The sequence below is a fragment of the Sturnus vulgaris genome, chromosome 2 (assembly GCF_052056855.1).
Source record: "Sturnus vulgaris isolate bStuVul1 chromosome 2, bStuVul1.hap1, whole genome shotgun sequence".
Classification (NCBI taxonomy): domain Eukaryota; kingdom Metazoa; phylum Chordata; class Aves; order Passeriformes; family Sturnidae; genus Sturnus; species Sturnus vulgaris.
Genome location: NC_142244.1, coordinates 69,587,206 through 69,611,753, shown reverse-complemented (window position 1 = coordinate 69,611,753; position 24,548 = coordinate 69,587,206). Strand labels below are relative to the sequence as shown.

Genomic DNA, 24,548 nt, shown 5'->3' with positions numbered 1-24,548 from the left:
GTGTGCTTTCTCCTACCTACATGCACTTCCTACATGCAGTTCAGATAGCTTATTGAAGAAGTACTGACTTCTACAGTGTGTTTATATGGCATTTTATAAAGTTATTTCTAGCAGAATCTGAATTCTCAGAAACATCTGTTTGTATATAAAAATGAATTGGGTAAAGCCCTTATTAAGGACTTCAAGAGCTTGAAAGACCTATATACCTTTGGGAATTGCTCTTTAAGCACTAAGTATGAACCTGGGGTTTCAATAATCCAATAAGTCTGTATTATTCTCAAAAGATTCTCTTTTTTTTAAATACGTGATGTTTGACAAAAGAAAAATTCAATAACTTGACAGTTGGGCAGTAAAATCAAAGGATGCCATCCTGTGCATGCACTAGGATTTCTTGGTGTGAAAATTTTCTGCTATATGTCCCAAAGCGTTTTGCCAGGATAACAAGATTCCTCATCAGCCAATGATCATTAGAAGCAAGGGCAAGGTGAATGGCAACTATAAATCAAAACCAGCTTCTGTAGAGAAATTGGCATCACTTCTTGCTTTGAAAGGGCTTAAATGGAAGTGTATCAGGAGATAGGGGTATTGTCAAATTGTTCCCTGAAGAAAGCTAATTTGAAAATAACAGTGCTTTTACCTTGGTCTACACAAAATCATATCTTCCTGTCTCCTCTGTGAGAATAAGTTTCCTTGACTGTTGAGTAGGTCATTCTAGAGTTTTTACCACACCATTGCTAGGAGTAATATTTTCCTTTTGAGAGAAGTACGTAATTTAATTGCATAACAAGCTTGAAGAACTAAGGAATCTTGGTTCTGTTAAAGTCCAAAATCCTCTTTGTATTTGCCATTAACTATGGTCTAATGATTAGTCCTTAAACTAATAGAAGTCTGGATGCCGAAAAAAGAAAAGTAACTCAACACTTAGGCTATTTGGGGGACCATTGTCTTGCAGTGAAAGATTTAACTTGTAATAAGTATTGTTTCATTGATACCTTCTGTACGTCTCTTTCACTTCCTTTATCTATCATACAAAAACTCTCTAAGATCTTGGCTTCCCAGCTTCAGTTTAGTGTCTGTATTGAATTCACATATAAATGTCTTCTTAAACATAAGTTAAATTTGTTAATTAATTTAAACTTTAGTCTAAGAAGTGCTGATCATTTTAAGGTAGTTGTCAAACTTTGCCATTACTGGAATTTTCCATTTCTTAAGATGTTTACACAAACATGCTTTGGAATAAAATGCCATGAAACAACAGCATGTGATTATCATTCACATAGCATTTTTTATCTTTGGAGTGCTTTGCAAACATTAACTAATTAAATTGTACAGGTCCCTTGTGTGTTCAAATGTTATAATTATCCACAGGTTAGTGACTTGCTCAAGGCCATGCAGCAAAGCAGAGAATGAGTTGGGATCAGGTACATCAGCCTCTCACTCCTGTGCTTAATCCACTAAAATGTATTGCTCCAGACTGAAGCTCGAGTCATTAGTTGTTAGAAATGTTAAATGCATTTTATGGATAGTGAGGCAGGCATTCTGTAATTGCTTGAAGAGCATGACACCAAAGAATGAATTATAAATAACATTATGAATTACTGCTACCCAGTTAGCAGTTTGTACACCTGTTTGGCATCTCTTTCCCCAGTGATTTTGTTATTCAGCTTTTTATGTTTCTTCTTTCTAAATCAGCACAGAAAGCAGGGGCAGAGACATGTGCCTTAAGAAATGTAGAGCTATAAATAAATACTCATAGGTGTGGATTGGGCAGGAGAACACTGCCAGGAAAAGCCACAATAAAACTACCTTAGTGAACTGCTACTTTGACTTAACTGATAAGAAAAAGAAAGAGCATTGTCATCTGCTGTCACTTGAGCCAAAATTACTTCTTGTTTCATTATATAGATTAGATAAGTTTTTATCTTTCCTTTTCCTTAAGGCAGTTCCTGTGATTTCGTGACAGACATACGTGCAGCACAATTAAATCTAAATAGCAATGCTTGCACTGATTTATGAAAATACTGTCCTGAGTGTTTATGTCAATGCATGCAAAACCACAAAAGTTGTGTAGGTCATGGGTATGTAAACTGCATGTAAAGGAGGGAACTGTTAAAAGGGGAACACTGTTTGGCAAGGCATAATTGAATGAAGATAAAAGTAGAGGGATAAAAAAAAATTAACCTACTTTTTTTTTTCCTGCCATTTTCCTTTCTCCTGCATAATGGGAAAAGATTGTGGTAGGTTTTCCTGTCTATTAGTTCAGTCCTCTTTAAGTAGTAATGATTTCACCACAACCTCATTTCTCATAGCAAGTTCTTTTTAGGCTGGAGATAAAAGAGGAGTGAATGGAAGTCCTTGGATGATGGATATGAAGAGAATTTATTTTTTGTTGAGCCTGTATGCCAAGAAGGTGTCACTGTCCATGTGTATGAGCTTTACTATTTTTAATATATCACAGCAAGAATACTTGGACCTTACAGCCACCACACATGAAATTACTCTAATCAAAATAAAGGAATTGAAGGCTAGAACAAGGAGTAAAGCAGCACAGTGGCTGCTTATTAGATATTATAGCATCTAATCCTGAAGTAATTCCAGTCTCAGGTTTCAGAGTCAAACTCTGCACCTCTATCATTAGAGCAGTGACAGAAGATGTGTCGAGCATGAGGTTCTGGGTCATATTTTTCTTTGTTTATCCTTGTGAGATATACTGAATTTCCACAGGATAAAGTAGTACAAGGAAATACAGAAGCTGAGGCAGGCAGAAAATAAGGAAGAGACCAGAGTGGATTAGAGGAGGCAGCAACAGCCAGAGCTCTCTTGTCTTGCCTGTGTTGCTAGCTCAGGGGGGCATGGAGCAGGCTGGCAGGCACTGAGGCCAGAGGCTGCCCTAGAAAGTGCTCACCCTAAGGCCTATATACTGGATCTGCTGCTGGCTGAAAAGCCCAGCATTGCCAACAGAGCCTGAAAAATAAATTAACCTGGGAATAACCAGAAGGTGACATCAGGCAGTAAAAGAAATACTTGGTTTACATACTCATTAAAAGTCAGCATTCCCAGTCTTGTCAAAATATGTCCCTCAATTATTTGCATGAAAAGTACAATATTTTGCATAGTGCTGGTATAATGCATGATAAATCGGGGACACACAGTGCTGTCAAACAGACATATAAGTCACCGTGGTATTTCTCTTAAGAACCGATGAGCACTGCTCTTTCTGTAATCAGTTGCTTGTCAGGGCCAAAGAGTCAAAACACTGACAGATAAGTTCACAGGAGGAACTATAATAACGACCAAAATCTCAGTCATAAAAGTTTCCAAAGCACAATAATAGGGTAATGTTGTATAATAAATTGTTTGCTGAAAATTACCAACCTGAACAGGTTAATTCCTTTTGCACTCAATTTTTCCACTTCAGAACTGCTTGCTGTCTGTATCACCACATAATTTCTGAGGTCCTTTGCCATTCCTAAAGCATAGTCAGAATAATAGAATGTGGTTTTCCTTTTGTTTGAGAGGAACTACAAGTGCATGCAATTCTGTAACAAGTACATCCTTGTCAATATACCACACGACATAAAGGTTGCACTATCCTCAAATGCTTGCAACACACATGAAGTATTGCAGGTACCCAAGGCCAAGATAAGCCACAACAGCACAGGCACTTGAGACAAGATGCAGATTTTCTGCTTTGTGGGAGGTCTGGTGAAGGTGTTGTGAAGTTCTGAAATAGGTGATTGGCTCCCACAGTGTTGCAGGGCTCCTGCTCAAGGCATTAACACTCCCACAGTATAGTCAATGAAGAGTTAAAGGCTTTGAAGATCTAGGGGCAAAGCAATCAGCTTCCTAGAGCTGTCTCCACTTACATCCTGGGTGGGTACTTGGCTGTGAGTTGTCTCTACTGTCTTTGGAGCTTGGGCTTGTGAACTGTAGTAGTTCATTAAAGTGGTTTGGGAAAAAAAGGAGCAGCTCACATTCCCAACTTTCCGTTGTGGAAATCAGATTCTGAGCTTACCTAGTCTGCCTTTGGTAACACCCAGAGCGTGCTGTGCTCTTCTCATTGGCCATATCTGTGTAAAAATGTGATAGCCAGCAGCAGTGCAGCCACCCACGCATGGTACAAAAGCCTAGTGGTTAGAGCTCCCTAACTCAGGAAGCTGGATATCTACATTTGTAGATACCCACTCCACCAGGAGTGGTCCTTTTCCTCTTCTTTGTTCTACACTTGCTATTTGGATTGTGAAGTGGCTGTCACAGATCCTTTTTATGCTGATTACATGGTCTGAGATGTGTTTTAACCATTTTCATAGCACAGATAAGCTTCAGGTTCCAGAGGCAAAGGTTAGGTATTCCTCTCCATGGTTTCTGGGTTGGAGAAGAAGCTGGGTGGGAGGCCACAGCCGTTTGGCTTTCATGCCGAACAGAGGAGCATAATAAGTTTTAGGTGTCAGTGAGGTTGGTTGGATGATACCTGAGTGTCTTTTGCTTCAGTGCCTGGATACTGTAGGTTCTAAACAGAGTTTTAGTTGTCTGCTAAATATACCACTGTCAAAAATTCAGCATGCAAATACTTAACCTCAACAACTGTATTTTGGTCTGCCCTGCTGCTTAGTTGTTAAAAAGGGAACTTCACGAAAAGGAGTGTCCAAAATTTAGAGTTACAGCTTCTAGGTAAAGTATTGTTGTTTGTATCACCTGTGCAAATAAATGATTTTCTAATAAGACACAGAGATGATTGCAAATTAATTGACATAGAAGAGAACCATTGGTGTTAATGGTTTCCAGTAACGATTTTTCCAGTGCATATTGCTTTCAATTGAGGTCTGATGGGGCAAGGGAGATTTTGTCACAGTGCTCTTTGACTAGGTACTGACACAGTTGTAAAATAGAATCTGTACCTCTTTGATACTGTAGCACAAGTACCTGATATATATTTCTGAGAAGGAAAAGACTACATGGGAGTGGGAAAAGAGCGTGGAAAAAAAATAGTGTTAGGCAATGATAGAGCTAATAACTTATATTTCAAACGTTCTTTACATCATTTTGTCATCTGCATAGCATGTTTCTGTCATAATCAGAAAGTTCGCATCTAGCAAATGGCAAAAACAGTAAAGAAAGCCAATATTTACTATACACTTGAAGTGGGGAAATGCGACAGGATCAAAGCATGCAGTGCCAAATTTTGAGAGAAAATAGATTATTTGTAGGTTTCCAAGGGCCAGTGGAAAATGCAATTATATAAATCAAGCAAAGTTGTTCTGAAAATTTCCTTTTCACTTTCAACGATTCCTATGCTGACCTAGACATTTTAATTGAGCATTATAAAAGATCCAAAACATTTTCAGTGCAAATGCATTCAATTACTAGTGTGCTAGAGCTTTTTTGTGATTCATATTGTTATTCTAATATTTTTGCTAGTTTCTTGGGCATTGGCCTCAGACTACTTTCACTGTACATTTGAGGTCTGAATCACAGAGAGGACTAAAGGGGCTTATTCTTATTCTTGGCTTTCTACAGATTTTTCTTTTTTTTCCCCTAATTTGGTGGAACTTTTTCCAAAAACCATCTGCATGATGCTTCTTGTTTGAGCACATGCAGTGGATCAGAATTTGTCAGTGAAAAGGAACATTTCACATAGTCCAAATCTCAACCCGCATAGGAGTTTGTACAGCTGTGGCACTGTGTTTTTGTGTTGTTCATCATCTTTGTTGCTGATCATTTTTTAATAAGAAAATACGATCCATCATGATCCAGAATTACCACTGAGTGACATATGGGCCTTTAACTTTGACTTTGCTCCCATGAAAATTGATCGCAGAGGTCCTAATGACTTACTTATCATTAGCTGGGACATCTGCATAACAAATTCAGTTTGACAAGAGGTTTGAGTGAATGGGAAAATCCTAAAGTGCCTTCCACACTGAGGCTTTGTGCCTTACTTACTTTGCAGTAAGTGTTCCTCAAGCTTATCTAAGTCCCCTTCTATTATTTGGGGTAACTTAAAATTCCTAATTGTCTGTGTTCAATTTCCAGAGAGAGCATGTGGGGCTGTGCCAGGTCAGCTGTTAACCCTTTTCGTTTTTTCAACTCCAGGTATGAAGCATTTTATTGTGTATTATATAATATTTTGTTTTATTGATTAAGTCTAGTCACAGTGCTTTTCAGGTTTCTTTCACTCATTATGTCATAATTGGGGGATATGTGGGGCTAGGCAAGATCTGAAGTTGAGTTTTGCAATTACTTTTTTTAATCTTGGGGCTCAGAGGGTGGTGGGAAAGCTGCAATTTTTAATTTTTTTTTTCTACAAATCCCAATGTTTAAAATATGACAATAGAGAATACCTTGTCTGATGTTGAATAATATAGTTTAAAGTGTCCAAAGTAGTCTACTGATATTGAGTAATGAAATTAATGTGCATCAGTGTAGCTCATGTTATAATGAGTCATTGCCAGTTACTGTGAAGCAGAGCTGCAAAATGTAGGAAGAGCTCTTTGTAAACATCTCTTTGCTTTTATTTCAAGGAGGACAAAATTGTAAAACCTTACTGTGTAATGTGCCTAGTAGATGCCTTGCTCTGGGTGCAGGGTTTACATGCCAATCCAGCTGGGGAGAGTGGGATGGCTGGGAGGCTTCAGCGAGGGTTTTGAGGCCATAAGGGCCCTCAGGTTCACCCCACTTGTCCAGGTAAAAATTATGTCACAGGGCAGAAGGATGTACCAAAGTTTGTAGGGTTCTTTCCTGTTTTTGTGAGATTCATGGCTGTTGCTTTAATGGGTTTTAAAATAGTATGCAGTGAAATGTCCACTCTCAGTGTGCTTTCTTGCTTGCCTGTCCTCCTCCCTTCTTTTGTTTTGTGCACTCCTCAGAAGATTCCTTTGGAGTGGTGTTTATTATGGGACAAGTGTAAACCCATCAGCTCACTGCTTTATGTGCTCTTAGTCACCTATGTGCCCTTTGTCTGTGGAGTACAGAAGAAAAAACATATTCAATATAAGCAAATATGTTCCAGAATAATTCATATTCTTCACATTTATAAGTACAGCTAAGCTTCATAATAAAATTAGGAAGAAGGCATGTTTAAGAGCAATTACACTTTCAAATTGCTAATGAGTAGTCAAATACAGAAGTCATTCCTCAAGACTACTCCTATCTCCAATTTGCAGTTAATTACACTACAACTGCTATATTTATATTAAAAATTTGCAGGATCTTATTATTCAAACATTTTCAAAGTAGCAGCAGGAGCAATTTCTTTATTAGAGCTAATACAAATCTTTTAAGGTTTCCTTGGCTATGAGATTGAAATTATACATTTATTTTTTAAAATGCTTAAGAGTTTTCTTTGATCTGATTGTATTATCAGTGCAATGTCAGAAATTATTCTGAAGAATCTACTAGTCTGTCAAAATATTGTGTTTCTAAAATGTATGCATATTTCAGATATAATTTTTAATACAGGCTTCTTTAGGTTGCTTTAAATTAACCATAATATTTTGCATATTGTCTTCTATTCTGCCGGAAGCATTTTCAAGAAGGAAACTTAGGTTGTTAATTTTTTGCTCTTTGTTAACGTTGTCAGTATTTTGCTTTAAAAATCCCTCATGAATTTACGTGGTATGGCCCCTGAAAAACATGCATGGTTAGATGTAGATGAAGATGGCAGAAGTCATCTCTTGCAGCAGATCTAAACTGCTGAAAGTTAGTGTGCTCTGACTGGAGTGAGATGAGACTGAAAGGTAATATTTGGCAGGACAAATAGCTTGTAATAAAACAGAAATTTGGGAAAGAGCTGTAGAGTTTTAATGTCTTTTTAAAACAAAGAACCAAATTTAACAGACATCTGTCAAACCTCATTTGGGCTATGTGGACTTGCCAGTTGAAAGGTGGAAATAAGATCAATGATATTAACATTAGAATGAGTGCATGATATGAAAGTATGAATTCTTGTGGTGCACTTGAAACTGCTGACAGTGCTAGGAGTTCCTCACAGCTGATCCCAATTTTTGGGGTACAGCACTGCTGGAGTTGTGAGTAGTAACTCCTTGTCAGAGCTGAATTCTGCTGCAATTAAATGCAGCTATATGAGTGGATATATATCATTTGAATTAAATTTCATGCCTACCCAGGACAAGGTATTTTTCAACTCTGTACTACTAAACTTACCTTTTCCCACTAAATTGCAAGAAAGTTATCCTTCCATAAAATTACACTCAAAATTATGGTATTCCAGTTGGGAAAATACAGAAACATTCTTTGCTACTTCAATTTCTTTGTGATGACAGAGGAGCAGAGTGTATCACATAGTCTTGAATAAACATTTTTTGTAGTTTTTTTTTTCCCATTTTTTCTTATTGGGTGCATCAAATCTACTAAAAGTTGTAAGTTTTACTTAAAACCGATTCTTCACAAATCTGCATCTGCCGACCTCTGTGGATGACCAGAGGCTGGGACGGTTGCCTCAGTTCATGCACATCTAACTGTTCATTTCCTCTAAAATGTGGAGCTTTTTGTCCTCCTCTGATCCACTGGGAACAAAGTGATAATGTCTGAGTTTCACGTGTTTGGGGGCACAATGTGCCTCTTCATCTTTGCTGTCTCACAAAGGGTACTGCTTTCTTGTATATTCTTGTATCATCTCCCCCAGTCTTCTTTTTACACCTCGTCCACTGGCTCAGCCAGATGGGAGATGTTTGGCAGCTGGAGGACCCAGATGCCAAATCCTGGAATACAGCTTTACTGCGTTGGCAAGTGAGTTCATGGCTGGCTTCTTGGCTTGCACCTCTGCTAACTTCTTGGCTACTGTCTAGCTGGCAGCTGTGGTACTGCCTCTGGGGCTTTGTTCAGGTCAAGCTGCTTTGGAGTTGGATGGCTTTCCTGGTCTGAATTGCTCTTCTGGACACCATTTTCACCTTAGTTCACTTTGACTCTCCACTGTTCAGAGACAAACCTTTGCAGTGTTCTATTGTATTCCTGACATTTGTAAGACTAATTCGAAGAAGTCCTTCTCATTTGTCACCAGTTCAAAATGAAAATAAGCATTGCAGTGCAGAGTACACTGCTTTACTTGTTAGCATTCCCATTAGTTAGTAAGAATGTTAAGGCCCAGGTCTGTACTTGCAATTCATCTCTAGGACCAAATTGCTAAATGAATAGTACAGGCTTTAAAGGATATATTTCTTATGTCTAAACTTTGATTACTTTCAGCCAAAAGTGAATCTAGCATCTGTCAAACAGAAAAAAACCCCACATATTTGCAGAGATAATCTGGTTTATTTTTTAAAGAACAGGATAAAGAATAATGATGATGATAGTAAATAGGAAGTTACTGGTAATAATTAAAAGCACTGCCAGCCGAAAATGCTTGATGTTCTCTTTGCTGGATTTGGAATGTCCTCATTTCACATTCTAGTTTTACCTCAGTTTTTTTACTGGGCTTTTTTGCTACTTTGTTGTGGGTTTTTTTGGTTTGTTTTCATTTTTGGTTTTTTTTTTTTCATAAATGAGGTAATGAAAAATTAATGCATGTAGGATAGCAAAAGCATTTGAAGCAATTCCCTAATCTACATATTTTCCTTCATGCAGCTCAGTGCATAAACATGACTTTCAATAGGAAAAACTGCAAAATCAGGAGGTCACTGACACTGCCTACTTACAGTAAAGTTCAGATTAGTCATACCTACTATGAAATTTTCAGTCTCTCTCCCAGCTAGAGTGGGACTATGTTGTGCTACACTGGAGGCACTGACATCTCTGTTAGGCTCTCAGAAAACTTTTAATACTTAAGTGAGTAGCACTTGTACTTCACTATGAAATGAAACTTCTACCTGTATATTAAGGTTAAGCTTTGAAGGTTGGTCTGACCTCTGAGGAAAAGTATTTGAATTCCTCATTATAGTCACTAGAGTGAATTGCATGTCCCAGGAACAACCAAAAAGAAGCCCTTACCCATCTAGTTTAGGTGTATACTTTGCTGATGTCCTAGGCAATGTACGTGCTTCTCTGGGAATACAGCCCAGTTACATCAGATCGATCATTATGGATGTTGAGAGCCAGTAGGAAATAAAAGCATAATTTTCCCTCAGAGGTGGTCTCTGTGGCTCTTTCTGGATCGTAATGGAGCAGAGATGAGTCTTACGTCAAACAAGCTGGCAGCAACAACAACAACAATTTTACCACTTTTGCAGATAAGCTTTATTAACTAGCTCGTCAACAGAGGGGAGACCTGAGGTGTAGGTTCTGAGCACAAGCTTGTCTCATTGGGATCCTTGGTACAAGCCTAATCAGATAAGATATGAGGGGAGCAGTGAAGTGTCAGCTCCCAACTGAATATGGGCAGTTGTAAGACAGGAACACAGAAGTTAAGGGATGGAGAAGGAGAGTGGGTAAGAAGAGCCTGTATCCTTACCTGAGCATGGACAGGACTGAGGCTGTAGGCTCCATTCCCTGAAGCAACATCAAGCCAGAAACAGCTGTGGATACTGAAACACACCTTTCCCTGTTCACCTCTAAATGCTTGGTGTCCTGATTTCTAGTGTGGAGCTAGGATCCCCCGTTTCTGTCCAGCCTTTTAGCCTTGTGGGTCTTGCATTCCTGATCACAGAGTAGCCTCACTTCCATGGACACTTAGGCAGGAAACCCTGCATCCTTATAGCCAGATTATTCCTGCGGTGATGCTCCTTCTCTGGGTGAATTACCTGGCTGCAGGCCTACTATACAACACCTTGCCAGTGCCTCCACCGTCAGAACTCTGCCTGCCTTTTGGGGCTTCTTCACAAGGCACAGGCAAAGTTCAGGAAGGACTTTTCCTGTAGGTGGAAAATGGGCAGCTGCCAGAATGAGTATGTGTGAATACGTGCATAGTGGTTGGTACCTAAAGAAGCTCCAGCTTAACAGTGAAGGACCTCGTGGGTTTGGGGGGAGGCTGTGTAGGACTCTTCATGGAACAGTGGGTGGGAATGGGGTCATGAACGTAGACAGGCTTTTGTGTCTACCTGCCCAATCAGAGTTTCAGCATGCCCATTTTCACACTTCACCACTTTCCAACCTTTCCGAATGAAAACTGTATTTTCTTCTTTCAATTCAGCAAGCTTTCAGTGCTTTTTAATGTAGTAGAATTAAAGCTGTTATTCCATTAGCTAGACTATTCCTTTTCCCTGTTTACCTGTTTCTTCCTTTTTTTCATCTCATCCTTCATTTTCATCCTTTTTTCAACTTTTGCCCCATCAAAGAGATTCTTGTCACTTTCTGTGTCTTACGGGCTTTGGAAATCATATTCATATATAAGGTTGAGCTTATTCTCTTTTCCTTTTTTTTTTTTTTAAGCGCCTATGACTGTTGTCCCTTATGCATTCTATTCAAGCGGAGAAACAATGTGTGCTGTTAAAAAGGGAAAATAAGCAACCAAAAATATGTTTTTCCCTTCTTTTGCACCATCAGTACATTCTGTAACCCAGTTACTGTAATTGTTTTTAAACTTTCTTTAAACATGCATGCTGTCAAGAGATTGCAGTAAAACAAGTGTTTCTCATAAGGCCAGTGAGACTGCAAGGGGTGAAAAAAGATGATAGCACAAACCGAAAATCCCATGTTTTGTTTATCAACTTTTTTATTTTTTTTATTGCCTAATGGCAGATTCTTGGAGAAAGGATCTGTTTACTTCAATGGAAGACTAGCTTAGGGTTTGCTGATTCCCAAGGCAAAAAGAAGGCATAGTTTCCAATTTGCAAGCTGTTCAGTGTGTGTGATGAACTGAAGTCATTTGTGGATTTGTATGTTGCGTTTTGACGTGATTAAATGTTTTAAGTCTATTGATTTCATGCAGGGGATTAATGATGCTGAATGAAAGAGCATCAAAGAATAAAACGTGTTTACATGCTCGATTAAAATACCTTTAAAAAAGTGCCAGAGTACCTATTGTTGGATAGGAATGCGATAAGAGACGCACAGGACCAATCACACATCCTGCATCAGTAGGAAAATGCATTAACGTCTTTAGGCATAGAAAGAAGAAAACCAAAGATTTGATAAGGATTGGCTGTACCTTTCTGAATACTTGTGTTTGACTTGGTTTTTTTTGGAAGAGGGGATTAAAGAGGTTTCATTATCAGTTACCACAGATCTGTTTTACTGAATCAATCAAAGCATGATGCTTAGCTGCTTGGGATTAATGAGACGATCTTTTAACTGGAGAACTTGTTGGTAACAGCAATGTTAATAAAGGACAAGACCTAATGATACTCAGTGCAGCTGCGGACATGAGATACAGTAAAGATGGTGTTTGCTGCTTTGAATTTGCATAATACTTGTAGATCTGTTTGCCTTAGCATATTAGCTCAAAAACATATCATTATATTAAAATGTTCATAGTGCTAATTGGGTTGTATCTGCTCTCTGCAAGTGTTCCTAATGGCTGTCTAGATTCATGGGTTGTATCTGGAATTGCAGTTAGGTGTCACATTCTGTTTACCAAGATAATAGTAGATAGAGGTGAAAAATACCCGTTTGCTTGTTAAATCCACCCTGTTGCAAGCACAATATAGGCTTTTCCAATAGTATTAAACTTTTAGCACCCCTTATGTCAGCCAGAATGCCAGGCAGAGAGTTTATTTGTGGTGTATCTGGGGAGAAGGATACCTTAATGATCAGGTTAGCATGTGAAATCCTTGATGCACATGAAATACTCCCTACTGAGCTAGGGAGAAGTTTAAATGTGCAATTTAATGCAGCTGAGTAAATGTCTGACAAGACCAACTCAACACCCATTCGTTCTTTCTCTCCTGATGCTCTGATCTGGATTAGCATATGTAAGATAAATTCAGCATCAGTCTGATACACCCTACAATTCATTTGTCTCTGAACAGGGTTGAATGATTGTCCTGGGTTTGAGGCAGGAGAGGGGGGGTTGACAACATGCAGTTATTTTTTTTCCCTCCCATTTCTATTGCTTAATACAAGACCTGAAGCCCTTGGTTACAGAACAAAGTATCTGAGCAGTAACCAAGCTTGTGCAAACCCAAGAGAAGAGTAATGACTGTTCCTCGCAAGCTTCCTGCCTCAGTGCAGGTGCAGGAATCAGGAGGGCCTGAATAATTCATAAGGTGCAAATTAGCCCCAGCTTGCTCCCACTGCTCGAATTTTGCTTCTGCTTACCTACCTAGTTGCTGGAAAGAACAGAATAAAGAATGCTTGGGAAACCAGGGAGAGAAAGGCAGAGTGTTACAGTTTAAAGGCCAGAGTCACAGAGACTGCTGAATGCTGGGTGTGTTTGAAGGCTTGGTGCTTGTTGAGGAATTGGACTCCACATTGATTATTCATAGAGTGTTTTCTCAGGAAGAAGGAAGCTCTGGGGACCCATTCCATTGCTCTTGGAGAGGAAAAAAGCTTCCTTTTAAGAATTAGGTTTTTCCTGCTTTTATTGTTACGGTTTCTAAAAATTATTGGGTAAAAAAAATGTGAAAAGTTAATTTAAAACCTGTTAAGGTACTGGGGACAGTAAATATTTATGATGTCACTCAACTCAAGGGTTCAGAGAATTTTGATGAGAGATCTTGGGTGTTAGGATGGTTGCTGCTTTGAGTAAATATGGATTTCAAGGGCTTATATGACACTAGTTGGATATGGAAATGCAGTATGCAGTTAGCTTGTATTGATATAATTTGAAAGGCATAATTCCTCTGTTTTAAATAGTTAGTGACAATTGCCTTTTCTGTTGGATTACATATCTGCTTTTTCTGCCCAGAAGACCAAAATGAGAGGCGGGTAGTGTTTAATCTTTCTGTTACACAACATTGCATCTCACCCAAACATCAAGTAAAAGGTTTTGCTGAGCACTGTTGTGGAAGAAGGGAATTCCTTACACAGCCCTTGGAACAGCTTGTGTGTTGCTGTGTGGTACAGAGAGGAGCTGGCCTGAAAAAGGAAGGCTGTTTCTGCTGCGTACCTGAATATCCCTTTGACATCTCTCATATGGGAGGTGGAAACAACTGACAACTCCAGCAGGAGCAGGAACAAGGTAGCTAGTTTTTCCTACTAGCAGGTGTTCAGATGGAGAAAAGCTCTCCTAATGTTTTTTCTGTGATGAATACAAAAAGAGAACAACAGCAGAAAAAAAGCTTCTTTTTAGTGGTTTTGGACGTTTTCTGTTTTTTTCATTTGTTTTGGCATTTTTGTCCAAGATTCACCCTTTCTTTATCTATCCCCTCTACCCTACCCCCTCTTGGCTCTCACGTGTGGCAGCTAGATCACGTTGCCATCATCTGTTTTTGTATTTCCCTCATTTGAGTTGCTGGAATAGGAGCTGGCTCTCATTTCTAGCTGATTCTGTCATTTCCGCTAGGCCCCAGCTTGGGAAAGTGCCAAGACCAACAGGTGATCCTTGTAGCTGCAGAGCAGCAGGAAGAAGGCTGTGCATGGAGGAGACAGTGCACCAGAGGGGCTGCCTGGCCCTGCTCCATCTTGCTGTATAATTAATGCCCCACTCCCCACCCTGTCATACTGAGCAGAAAATCTGTGCAGAACAGCTCAGCTGTAGGGAAAATGGTAATAAAGAATCCTGGAAGAAGGCTGTGTAAGTGCCTATATGAGAGAGATATGCTCCCTCTTGGGGAGAAACTGTGGCTGGTCCCATGTAAGGAACAGGGACAAAATTGTATTAGCTTCTGTAAAGTAATATACGCTCCATCAACCAGTGCAAGAAAGTAAGCATTTCAATAAATTTCAGTGTTATGCTCACGGGACTTCTTATTTGTATAGGAACGAGTTTAGAATGAGGTGATAATTTAGTTAAGCTTTTCTCTACAAGGAATAGCTTGCAAAGTTATATGGAAATTATTTGGGCAGAGATTTAATTCTGATTGGAAAGAGTCACCTCAAACCTGCAGGACTGGGGGCACCTGGAGCAGGAGCCATACAAGCTCTGCATTCTCTGGGCAGCACTGATGGGGAGGCATGACTGTGCAAAGCTTCACAAGGATGATTTTTAGTATGTGAAAAAATTCCAGGAACCCTTAGGATGGCCTCAAAGAGCTACTTTTTTTCAGAGGAAACTCCTAAAGGACTTTTTTTTTTTCCTTTTTCTATGAAAAACAAAGTTATATTTAGTAGATGACAGTGGCTCAGCAAAACCAGTCTTAAATCATACCTCCAAGGCTTAGGTTAGCCCTTTGACATATTCCATGATGTGAGATAATGTGTTCCTGAAAACCCTAACTGCATGTTTGTATTTATGAAGCAGGCTGATGTTTTGAGATAGACACATGTTAGCTTTAATCCTTTGAAAAATAGATGGTATCTCAAAGTCTTTCTGCTCGGTATGTATAGAAGCCAAATTGCATCTTCAACCTGTGGACTAACTGCTAGTAGTTTGAAAACTGAAGGTTTCATGTAGACAAGGTTTACATTTTCTGTGTGCGCTTCCTTAAGGAGGTGGGCTCTCTGAGTGCACCATAGCACATTCCCACAGCAAGGGGAAGTTGTGGGGATTAGGGAACTGGGAAGCCTGAATCAGTTTCACCAGTGAAACTGAAGTGCTGCAGCAGATCTGCAAAAAGCATCACCTTGACTGGCTGTTCCTGCTGTACACAAACCAGAAACACAAACAGCAATGAGATCAAACTGTTACGAAACATCAACATATTTAGTAATGCTTCTAGCAGCTATCTGTCTGCAATTCTTTTGACTAAAACAGCAGTGTTTTTTCTTTGTGTTGTGCTCTGCATTTTATCAGCCATCTGATGGGGAGGAAGTGGGGATACATTGAATCTCAGGGATATGTTGCATGTATGCAAACCTAAGGCTGCTGCAAGATCTGAACTGGCAGCATATTGTTCATGAATACACACTTCCCTTGGACATGTCCCCCCATGCTAAGGATGCACTATTCCAATGGTGCAATGGACACAGGCATGTCAATATTTTTTCCCCCTTGTGCCCCTTCCTTTCTCCATGCTAGTTTACTGCTTTTACCCCCTACCAGAATAAGAGTATATGGTATAAGAGGCTGTTTAGCAGGAAGTGAGGTGTTTCTGTCACCATTTTGTGAATTTTTCTCTTCTCTCCTCTGTGTCTTGGGAGACCATTGTAATCCCTGCATTTGCAAACATGAATAGTCCCTCTGGCAGCCTCCATTGTTACTATTACCTTGGGTTACAGAACTAGGGAGAGTTATTTCTTTCTAAGATGCTCACCCGTGACTCTAGTGACCTCTAAAAAGCCCCATGGGCATGGCAGGATGTCATGGAAGCAGAAGCAGTGACTGTTCCATCAGAAAGCAGCAGTACCAATAGGAGAGGCTGGAGAGTGAGCAGGGATACATCCCACCTGCATTTGGCTACAGTACAGCCTGGTCTGGGCAAAAGCTCTCCAACGAATACTGCAGGCAGGAGAAAAGCATCCTTGAGCAGCCTCTGTAAAGTCGAATTTTCCAATGCGTTTGGCAGGCAGCCTGGAGCAGATCCATTCCTTATGCCAGCCCCGTGGAGCACTACCCCTTGTGGTTCTCCCTCCTGCTGCAGTACATACCTTACTATTATTAATATTCTGGAGGCGCCAGCAGCATGCTTTGTTCTGGATGGAATGTGGTTGCCCAGAGTGCAGGGAGCTGTGTGGCCATTGTTTTAGTATTGGTAGATGGATTTGGTAATGAGCTCTGTAGTTTTTCCTGGTAGTTTTACTTAATTCACCTTCCTCTATTCTGCCTCCTCCGTGAGCTGTCCCCAGTGCATTCAGCATGTGAAGGATGCTGTAATCCCTCTGGCAGAAGAGAGGGAAGAGCTCTTGGGACACCGAGGTGCATGGTAGGGGCAGGCTCACGCAGCATCACAGCACTTCAGTGGGAACAGACTACACATTCAGCTACACTTAGCGACCTGCATGGTTCCCTGAGCGTGCAGAGCCCCTCAGTGTGGGTTGTTGGTCTTTTCCTACTGCGTCCTGTCCCGAAGTCATGGACTCCATTGGGCCATCACTGTAAAATCAGTGAAAGTTTCAAAATCTGTGGCTGCTGCTGCTGAACCCTGAACAGGCATATTTACTTTGGAACTGCAAAACTTTTAAATATATCTGCTTTCAGGCTGCAACACCTTCACACAAACAGATTAAGATTAGCATGCAAGCAACCAGCACTGGTGGAAAGAAACAGTGGATTTGGAAAGCACGCTAACAAAATGTCCTGTCACAGGGATTCCTGTGAACTCAGTGTGGCATAAGAAGAGGCAGTGTGCACAGAACCTCATGTCCCCCAGATTAGTAACTGTTTAATGTTATTCCTGTAACCTGTATACTTCCTCCTGTTACACCACCTCCTCCTGTTTTTCCGCCCTGTGTAGTTCTACTGTTTCACCAAGTATTAGCCCTTTGTAGCACATAGTTTGTCTTATTAACTGCTTTTTGAAATACCTAATGCTCTTTTGGGTGCCACACAAGTAATGATAATAATAATAACAGTAATAATAATAATTTTCTAGGTGTACTATATCAAGTTGTGTTGTTTGTTGCACAGACACGAAGTGGGGGGGGCTGCTGAATGCTGATAACTCAGCTGTAAGGTAAGCCTCTAACACAGGAAGGGAAATGCTGTGGTTTATTTATGAGTACACTCTCTCAGAAGCAATGTCTGCCTTGCAGTATACCCATGCTTTTTAGGATAGCACATTTTACTTGGATGCAGTATTGCCAGAGGTCAATAATAATCAGGGCTAAATTGCTTACAACGCAAAGGTAATGAAACATTCTCATTACACTCCAGTCCTCATTTTCATTGTTAATTCAATGCTGTTCAACTTTTCACTGGTTTCTCCCTTACAAATGTTGTGGTGAGACAGCCAGGCTGAGCCATCTGCTGCTGGTGCTTGAGAGGTGCAAAGAGACACCACAAAGAAAATTGATTGACTGCAGTTGACTGTATTAGGGAGAGACCTTATTTGAACCGGCAGTAACTGGAGGGAAGTGTGAACTGGCTTTAATTCTCGAGCAGACCTCTGAATATTAAGGATGTACACAGCAGTTGGAAGGATACATTCAGAGTCCAGTCATGTTCGAGATCACATCCCCTTGGCTTTCTCATTGTTGCTGTGGTTGTTCACAGCTGAGGGGAATTCTCTAGCTTTTGGATTTAATGTTACATACGTAATTGGGTGGAAAATTAATGTAAACTTAAAATAATTCTGTTTCACAGTCATTATACTCCTTAGTGTTAAATTATTAAGCTTCGTGTCTCTGGTATCTCCCAAAAGCCCTGCCATTACCGATCGTCTGACTGTCTTTATTAGCTTATATTTTTTCCCTAAAAGCAAGGCCTCATGTACAGTGTAATTATCCAGCAGTGCTGATTAATGGCATAATTCCCTTTTTCTGTGAAACTGCTGTGTAAATTATTTTCATTTCATAAGAATTACTTGTCAGGCAATTTTGTGAAGAGTTTTTTTGGTTTTGTTTTTTTTTTAATTATTTTTGGATTTTTTTTTGTTGTTCTTTTTTAGGTTTTTATCCACCCTCTCTATCACTGTGTCATGGTAATAGCATTAAACACTGTTGTGTCTGAGCTTGGTATGAGCACTAAATGCTACAGTGATTTCAATGGAGAAAATTAAAGTAGTTTCCATGCTATGGTTACTTCTACCACCAGACCTGATGAACAAAAGTAACTAAGATGCCCTGTTCTGAGGAGGGTTTTTAGAGGTACTTGTCCCAACAGTGAGATGAAGGAGACTTGTTCTGTTGAGCCAGCTGTTTAAATCTCTGTCACTCCTCAACCTTTCAGATTTCCTGTTGCTACTTTCAGTATGTTTTCAGGAACCTCAGCAGCCTTCATCATATCCTCTTTTTTTTTTTTTTTGCCACTGTCCCTTCCCCTTTTGCCTTGGCAGTGGCTCCTCACCCTTCCTCTAGCCTCTCTCAGCAAGAGTGAGAAGCCCACTCACCACTTTCCCATGCCCTTAGATGTTTCTTCATGCTCCCTACACCTGATTAGATGATGCTTAGAAGATTCGTGGCATCATGTCCTTTGTGGCCTGTGAAATGTGCTTGAATAGGAAGTGGTACTATGCTCATCAGCCTGTCATCTGGGTTTGACATGAACAAAACAATGGGCAGTGTGGAGCAAAGAGCTCTGCCTTGCTGGACTGCAAGACAGCCTGGTATTGCAAATTGAACCTTCTCCTTTCTCATGAGCGTGTTGCCTTTGGTCTACTGTTTTTAAAGCTGTCATTTTAAAGCTGCCATGTGTTTGTAATCTCTCCAAGTAATGTGCAGATCTTCCTAGTCCTGTTGGCATAAGAACTGGCAAGTCTTCTCCTGTGATACAGGAGTCCTTCACTGAAGCTGGCATGCAAAAGCTGGTTTCAAAAGGGCAAGTTTCACTAGTGTGTGTGTAGAAACAACTGACCAAAGTCTAAAATCCTTCCCACTTAGGTCCAAGTGAACCCAGTAACCTGGCTAGTGTTTACCAAAAGAGCAGAGAAGCAAGGTTGTAATAGAGCTATTCTTCCCCTGGAATACCTGCATCCCCTCCCTCTATCCATCTTTTACCTTACAGCTTTAAAAAAAAATCAGTAGTTTCTGTCCCTCAGCCTCTGAGGCTATTACTTCACCTTAATGTTTAATATCCATACATGGCCCTACCCTTTCTGAACTTGTCTAGTCCTCATTTGAACTCATCTATATTCTTAGCCCTTGCAATATGCAGTGGCACTGAGCTCTAAGTGTGTGTTATGTGAAAAAATAAAAAAAGTTCTTCCCTCTGTTCAATTTAAGTCCCCAGTTCTTTGAAAAAATAGTGAATAATCACTTCCTATCATTACATTCTTGGCTTTGTAAAATTCTGTCTCCCCTCAGTTATCTCACAAATTTGGCATTCACAGGGTAACATGGTTGTGGGCCAGCTGTCAAAGAGGTGACTGAAATAATTTTCCTGGGGAGCTTTTTCCACTCTGCACTCTCTTCTTGAGACTAAATTAATCCTAAATCTGCCATCGTTTGAGTGTATTACTAAGACTAGGATAAATTAAAGAAACATGCTTACCATGGACTCCTCTGTCACTTGTAACATTCAGAATGTCACTTCTTCTGGCACAAATAGTTACAAAAAATGAAATTGCTGAAATGCCAGTCATTTAGCTGCTCTCACAATTTGCTTCTAAAGAGAACTCAACTCTCATTCTCGTTCAACTCTCATTTTTAGGTATGGCAAAATTACGTTCATTGCTTGTTCAGCTGCTTGACCTGTTGGCATATCCCTATAGAGCTCCTCATTTCTGCAGTGCAGGAAGAACTGGGATTAGAGTGCCTGTTGATATAATTATTTCCAAATATCTCTTTATCTTGTATTTCTGGAACTAATTTGTTGTCTTTTTACTTTATTTTATGTCTTCTTTTTTGTTGTTGTTTAATTCCATGCACCTGTGCTTTTATGCATACTTTTGCTGTTGCTGTTTGCTGCTGTGAGCTACAGCAGTGAGCAGATGGAGTCAGATGAATGTTTTACGATTTTTAAAAAAAGGTTTATTTAATGTGTTTAAAAAATAAAATGTGTATTTTGCATTACATACTTCCCTGAGTTATAGACTTCCACCACTTCTGTTAAAAGTGATCCTGATATATTTTTTCCCTGGCTCTTCTAGTCTCAGTGACCTTAACAACCAGTATTTTTGTTGACACATAGTTTGGCAAATAAAGGCTGAAATAGCAAATGGACTGTCCTCTCTGATGTGTTTCATAACTGTTTTCCATCAGGCATTTGCAATACTGATTTTAAATGTTTAATTATACTCAAAGTCATTAGAAACCTTTTACATATGTCTGACTTGGGAGTTAGAAAAGTAACCCCTTCAATAAACTTCTTCCCCTTCCCCCAGTTCCACTATAACATTGTGACTGGCAATATTTTTTCATTATGAATTAGTTTTATAGGGATCATTGTCTTCAAATCTCCTTAGGCCTTCAGCTAAGAATGGCTGTTGAGGATAGATGTTTGCAGGACAAAGGGAACATTGTTCAGAGCAGCATAAACCTACTGTGTTTCAGTACATCTCCATACTGCAGAAGGGATTTGCATCAGGATATGTACTAAACAGTATCTCTACTTTAGCAGTCCTTTCCTTATAATTGGGAGAGACAAAAAAAAAAGGGGGCAGAAATCTGTTGCTTTGCAGTAAGGCTCTGCTTAATTGTAACAGAGGTAGGGCTGTAAACCATGCTAAGTCATAAAGGTCACAGCTTCTGTGAGAAGTTTCTCTATTAATAGTCTATAAGTATTTTGTTTCTGCCAAGCTAGTGCTTAGAACCAAATTAGTCTCCCATTACAAGTCTGATACATTAAAGTCAAGGGTGTATCAGCATGCCCTGTGTTGCCTCCAGACACCTTCTCCCATGCCTCACTCAGACTGCATTTTCATGCACACATGTGTAAATATGAGTAGGCAAATGACTTAACAATTTGTTGAGCAATCAGACGACTTCTAAACCGAATAAGTCTCCTTTTTTTTTTCATTCCATTTTCTCTGTTCTTAACAATATTTTGCAAATCACCACCTTTTTTATCTGCTGTGTGAAATAGTTGCCATAATTTCCCAGTTTCACCTGTTGCCTTCAGCATAGCAGCTAAAGATACTGCCATGGATAAATAAATATTAGGTGCTTCTCTTAGTATGACTTTTCATCAGTAGAGTTCATTCTGCATTTACTGGAGTGAGGTGGACTTCTCCATCCCATTTGAAAACATTTATGTCTAAGACAAATGAGGTGAATTATCCCAAGAATTGTCAGTTTCTCCTTTGGCCATCAAAGGAGTCTAAGCAAACCACTTAACTAAGTTAGAACAGTAAAAAAAAGAATTAGTTTTAAAGAGAACAGAACAAATGGAGATGTAAAGATAGCCTGGAGAAAAAAATGCCTCTTTGAAAATTATGATGTAATTTCTAATCCTAAATGGCATTATGTGAGTTCTAATCCTAAACTGAGCACCCAGTGAAGGCCGGAAAAATGGAGTTTGAAGGATGAGTTACCTTGAATCACACACACCTTTACATTCAGTAGGTATGTGGGACTGTGACTAAGGATTTTCTTACCTGCCAAATGCCACCCTGGTTATCATAGATTTCTGGTTTTTAAGGATGCCCCAATCGCCCATATTTTTCATTCCATTCTATATTTCTATTCCATTTCTCTTGTAAAAAAGAATACAAAAAAAGAAAGGAGAAGATAGAAAAAGGAAGTTGGGCAGTTAATTATTCTATATGTCATTCCTTTCTCTGAAAAACAGTAGTAACATTGTCCATCTGCCTCACTTGGGTATAGAGAAAATAAATTCATAAATATGAACTCTGTTCAGATTTTATGTTGATTCTCATAGTAAAACCAATGAATTATAGATAAAGCTGATAATAATTGAGAGTAAAGGGAAGATGAAGGTTTCCTGCTTTGTTTGCTCTCTTTTTGCTCTCTCTGGTAGCACAAAATTGAATTGTTTATTACTGTAGTCTTAAGGGTGAGACCACTGGTGATTTCTGCTGCTCTTATAAATTGTGTTGGGCCCATGAGATGCAGTTTTTAAAATGGCCATGGTTCAGTTGCCATTTCGGAGTTGAATTGTGTTAGACCCAAAAGCAAAGATTTTGATCCCATTGGTGCAAGTACACTCATGCAAACAAGCCTTGCACCTTCAGAGAATGCCTTTCATTTTCATGGGGTCCCACATTGACACAAGTTTGACCGTTTGGATCCAGTTGCAGGATTTAACATTCAGATCCACCAGTTTCAGGGTTTTTTTTACTGTCACTCAACACAGAACTATTTCTGTTGGTGTTGGGTAGTTGGGGCTTGCTCCTTAAAAAGCATTGGGACAGCGTGAGCATGGTCTTTTAGAAGATGCTCTGTGTCTGGGATGCTTCAGTTCTGATGTGACAAGGAAGTCAAGTTTTGGAATATATGTGAGTGGAAGTCTTCATGTGTTGATTTAACATTTGAACCCTTTAGCAGTGACACAACTTGGTGATGTTGGTTCCTTTCCCAAAAGTAGCGGGGGTGACTTGGTTGCACAGATGAATGGATAAATCGAACGGGCAGAGTCCACTCCCTGTCCCTAGTCATGGGGATTCGCCACTTGATTTGTGTGGGTACCCATCTTCTGCTGAGTTCTGGTGAATCACGTCAGGGAGGGCTCTGGCACATGTTAGCTCCCTAACCTGCTTCTCCATAGGGTTAGAGGTGTCTGTGGCTTGGGGTGGAGAGGCTTAGGGTTAGAGTTTTGAAAATAGCCCAAACATAACGTGTTGATGCTCTAGAGAACCACAGTAAGTGCCTTCCATCTGTAACTGTTCCAAAAGGCTGTTCCCTCAGTGCTTTCTGATGTCCCTGTGTGTTCCAACCATGGCCACACATTTATGTGGGAATCCTCAAAATTCTGGTAGTGTCTGTAAACTTAAAGTCTAGTAGCTCAGTTTTTAGAACACATTTATGAGAAACTGCACAGAGGGGACTGATCCAGCTGAACTGGGATTGTTTGCCCAAATGAAGTGTCTTGTGTGCTCAAGGGCTCACAGAATCAACTCTAATTGCAGCAGTTTACAGATGTTAAGGAATTATGCATGCATGGACTTCTGGAAATCTCTGTTTAAGGTATTCCTCTGTTTCAGTTTCATTCATGTGAATATTGGAGTTGTGATCATGTCAAAGGGCATGTGAGAAAAACAAGGGAGCTGGAGGAGGTACAGCATACAAGCTAAGCCCGTTGGGGAAACACACTAGCAACAGGATGGGGCAAGAGCATACTGGCCAATACTAGTGGCTGAGTGCCAAAGCTAAAAGTAAATATTTGGAGAAAAGGAGAGGCATTCAGACAAAGTGTTTTTCCTTGAACAGTAGCTTTCTTTATGTATTAAGTTTTCTGGTACGTAAAGTAGCCTCAGCTCCTCTAATATACTCTACCAGCACAGTGTCAGTATACTGTGTCCAAAGAGAGAGATTTATAAAATTGTTCAGTGCTTTAAAGCCATATTGTTTAGGTAGACGTTTTCCCCAGTTCAGATTCATTATGAAATGACACCTTTTTGTTCCATTTCTTCGATATCTCTTTTCTTTTTTCTCTGACCTTTTCCCCTTCCTTTCAGAGGGGCTGTTTTTAGCTGAAAAAAAGCAGTGTTTTCCAATATTTCTCCAGGTGATTGATAGGAAAGGGGGAGGGGGAAAAAATACTTCTTTTTTTTCCATTTCAGGCCTCAATTATTCTGTATGCTTTGAAGAACCTTGTAGCTTAGCTCCAGGCATGGCCTAATTTCTTTTACTGAAAATGCCTTCCAGTCAACTTCCCCAAACTGTGCAGCTTGGAGCACTGAAGTCTTTCTTTTGGGGAAAGAGAAGGAAGTGTTTGGATTAGGATTGTTTGGAGGGTTAAGGAACAAAGACTAGGACACTAGGGAAGGAGAAAAACAAAATCTAAAGGAGGCTGCTGCCATCTAGAGTCGAGGCCTGATATTGTTTGCCTTTTCAGGAGCAGCATTCAAGTAATGTGTATGTGAAAACAATAGTAGAGGAAAACCCTTAGGGCAATGGAACTG

The 24,548-nt window shown here is 39.8% G+C and overlaps 1 protein-coding gene across 4 annotated transcripts in view; it reads left to right on the top strand.

The window, feature by feature from the left end:
• Positions 1-24,548, top strand: part of KLF12 (KLF transcription factor 12) — a 234,501-nt gene that overhangs the window by 165,060 nt on the left and 44,893 nt on the right. For 3 of the 4 annotated variants that reach the window (XM_014870953.2, XM_014870958.2, XM_088159748.1), the window contains exon 6: positions 6,034-6,093. The exons of the other annotated variant lie outside the window; for it this stretch is intronic. In XM_014870953.2, coding sequence (XP_014726439.1) covers positions 6,034-6,093 — 60 coding nt within the window. The remainder of the gene's footprint in view (positions 1-6,033; positions 6,094-24,548) is intronic. 4 annotated transcript variants of the gene reach the window in all.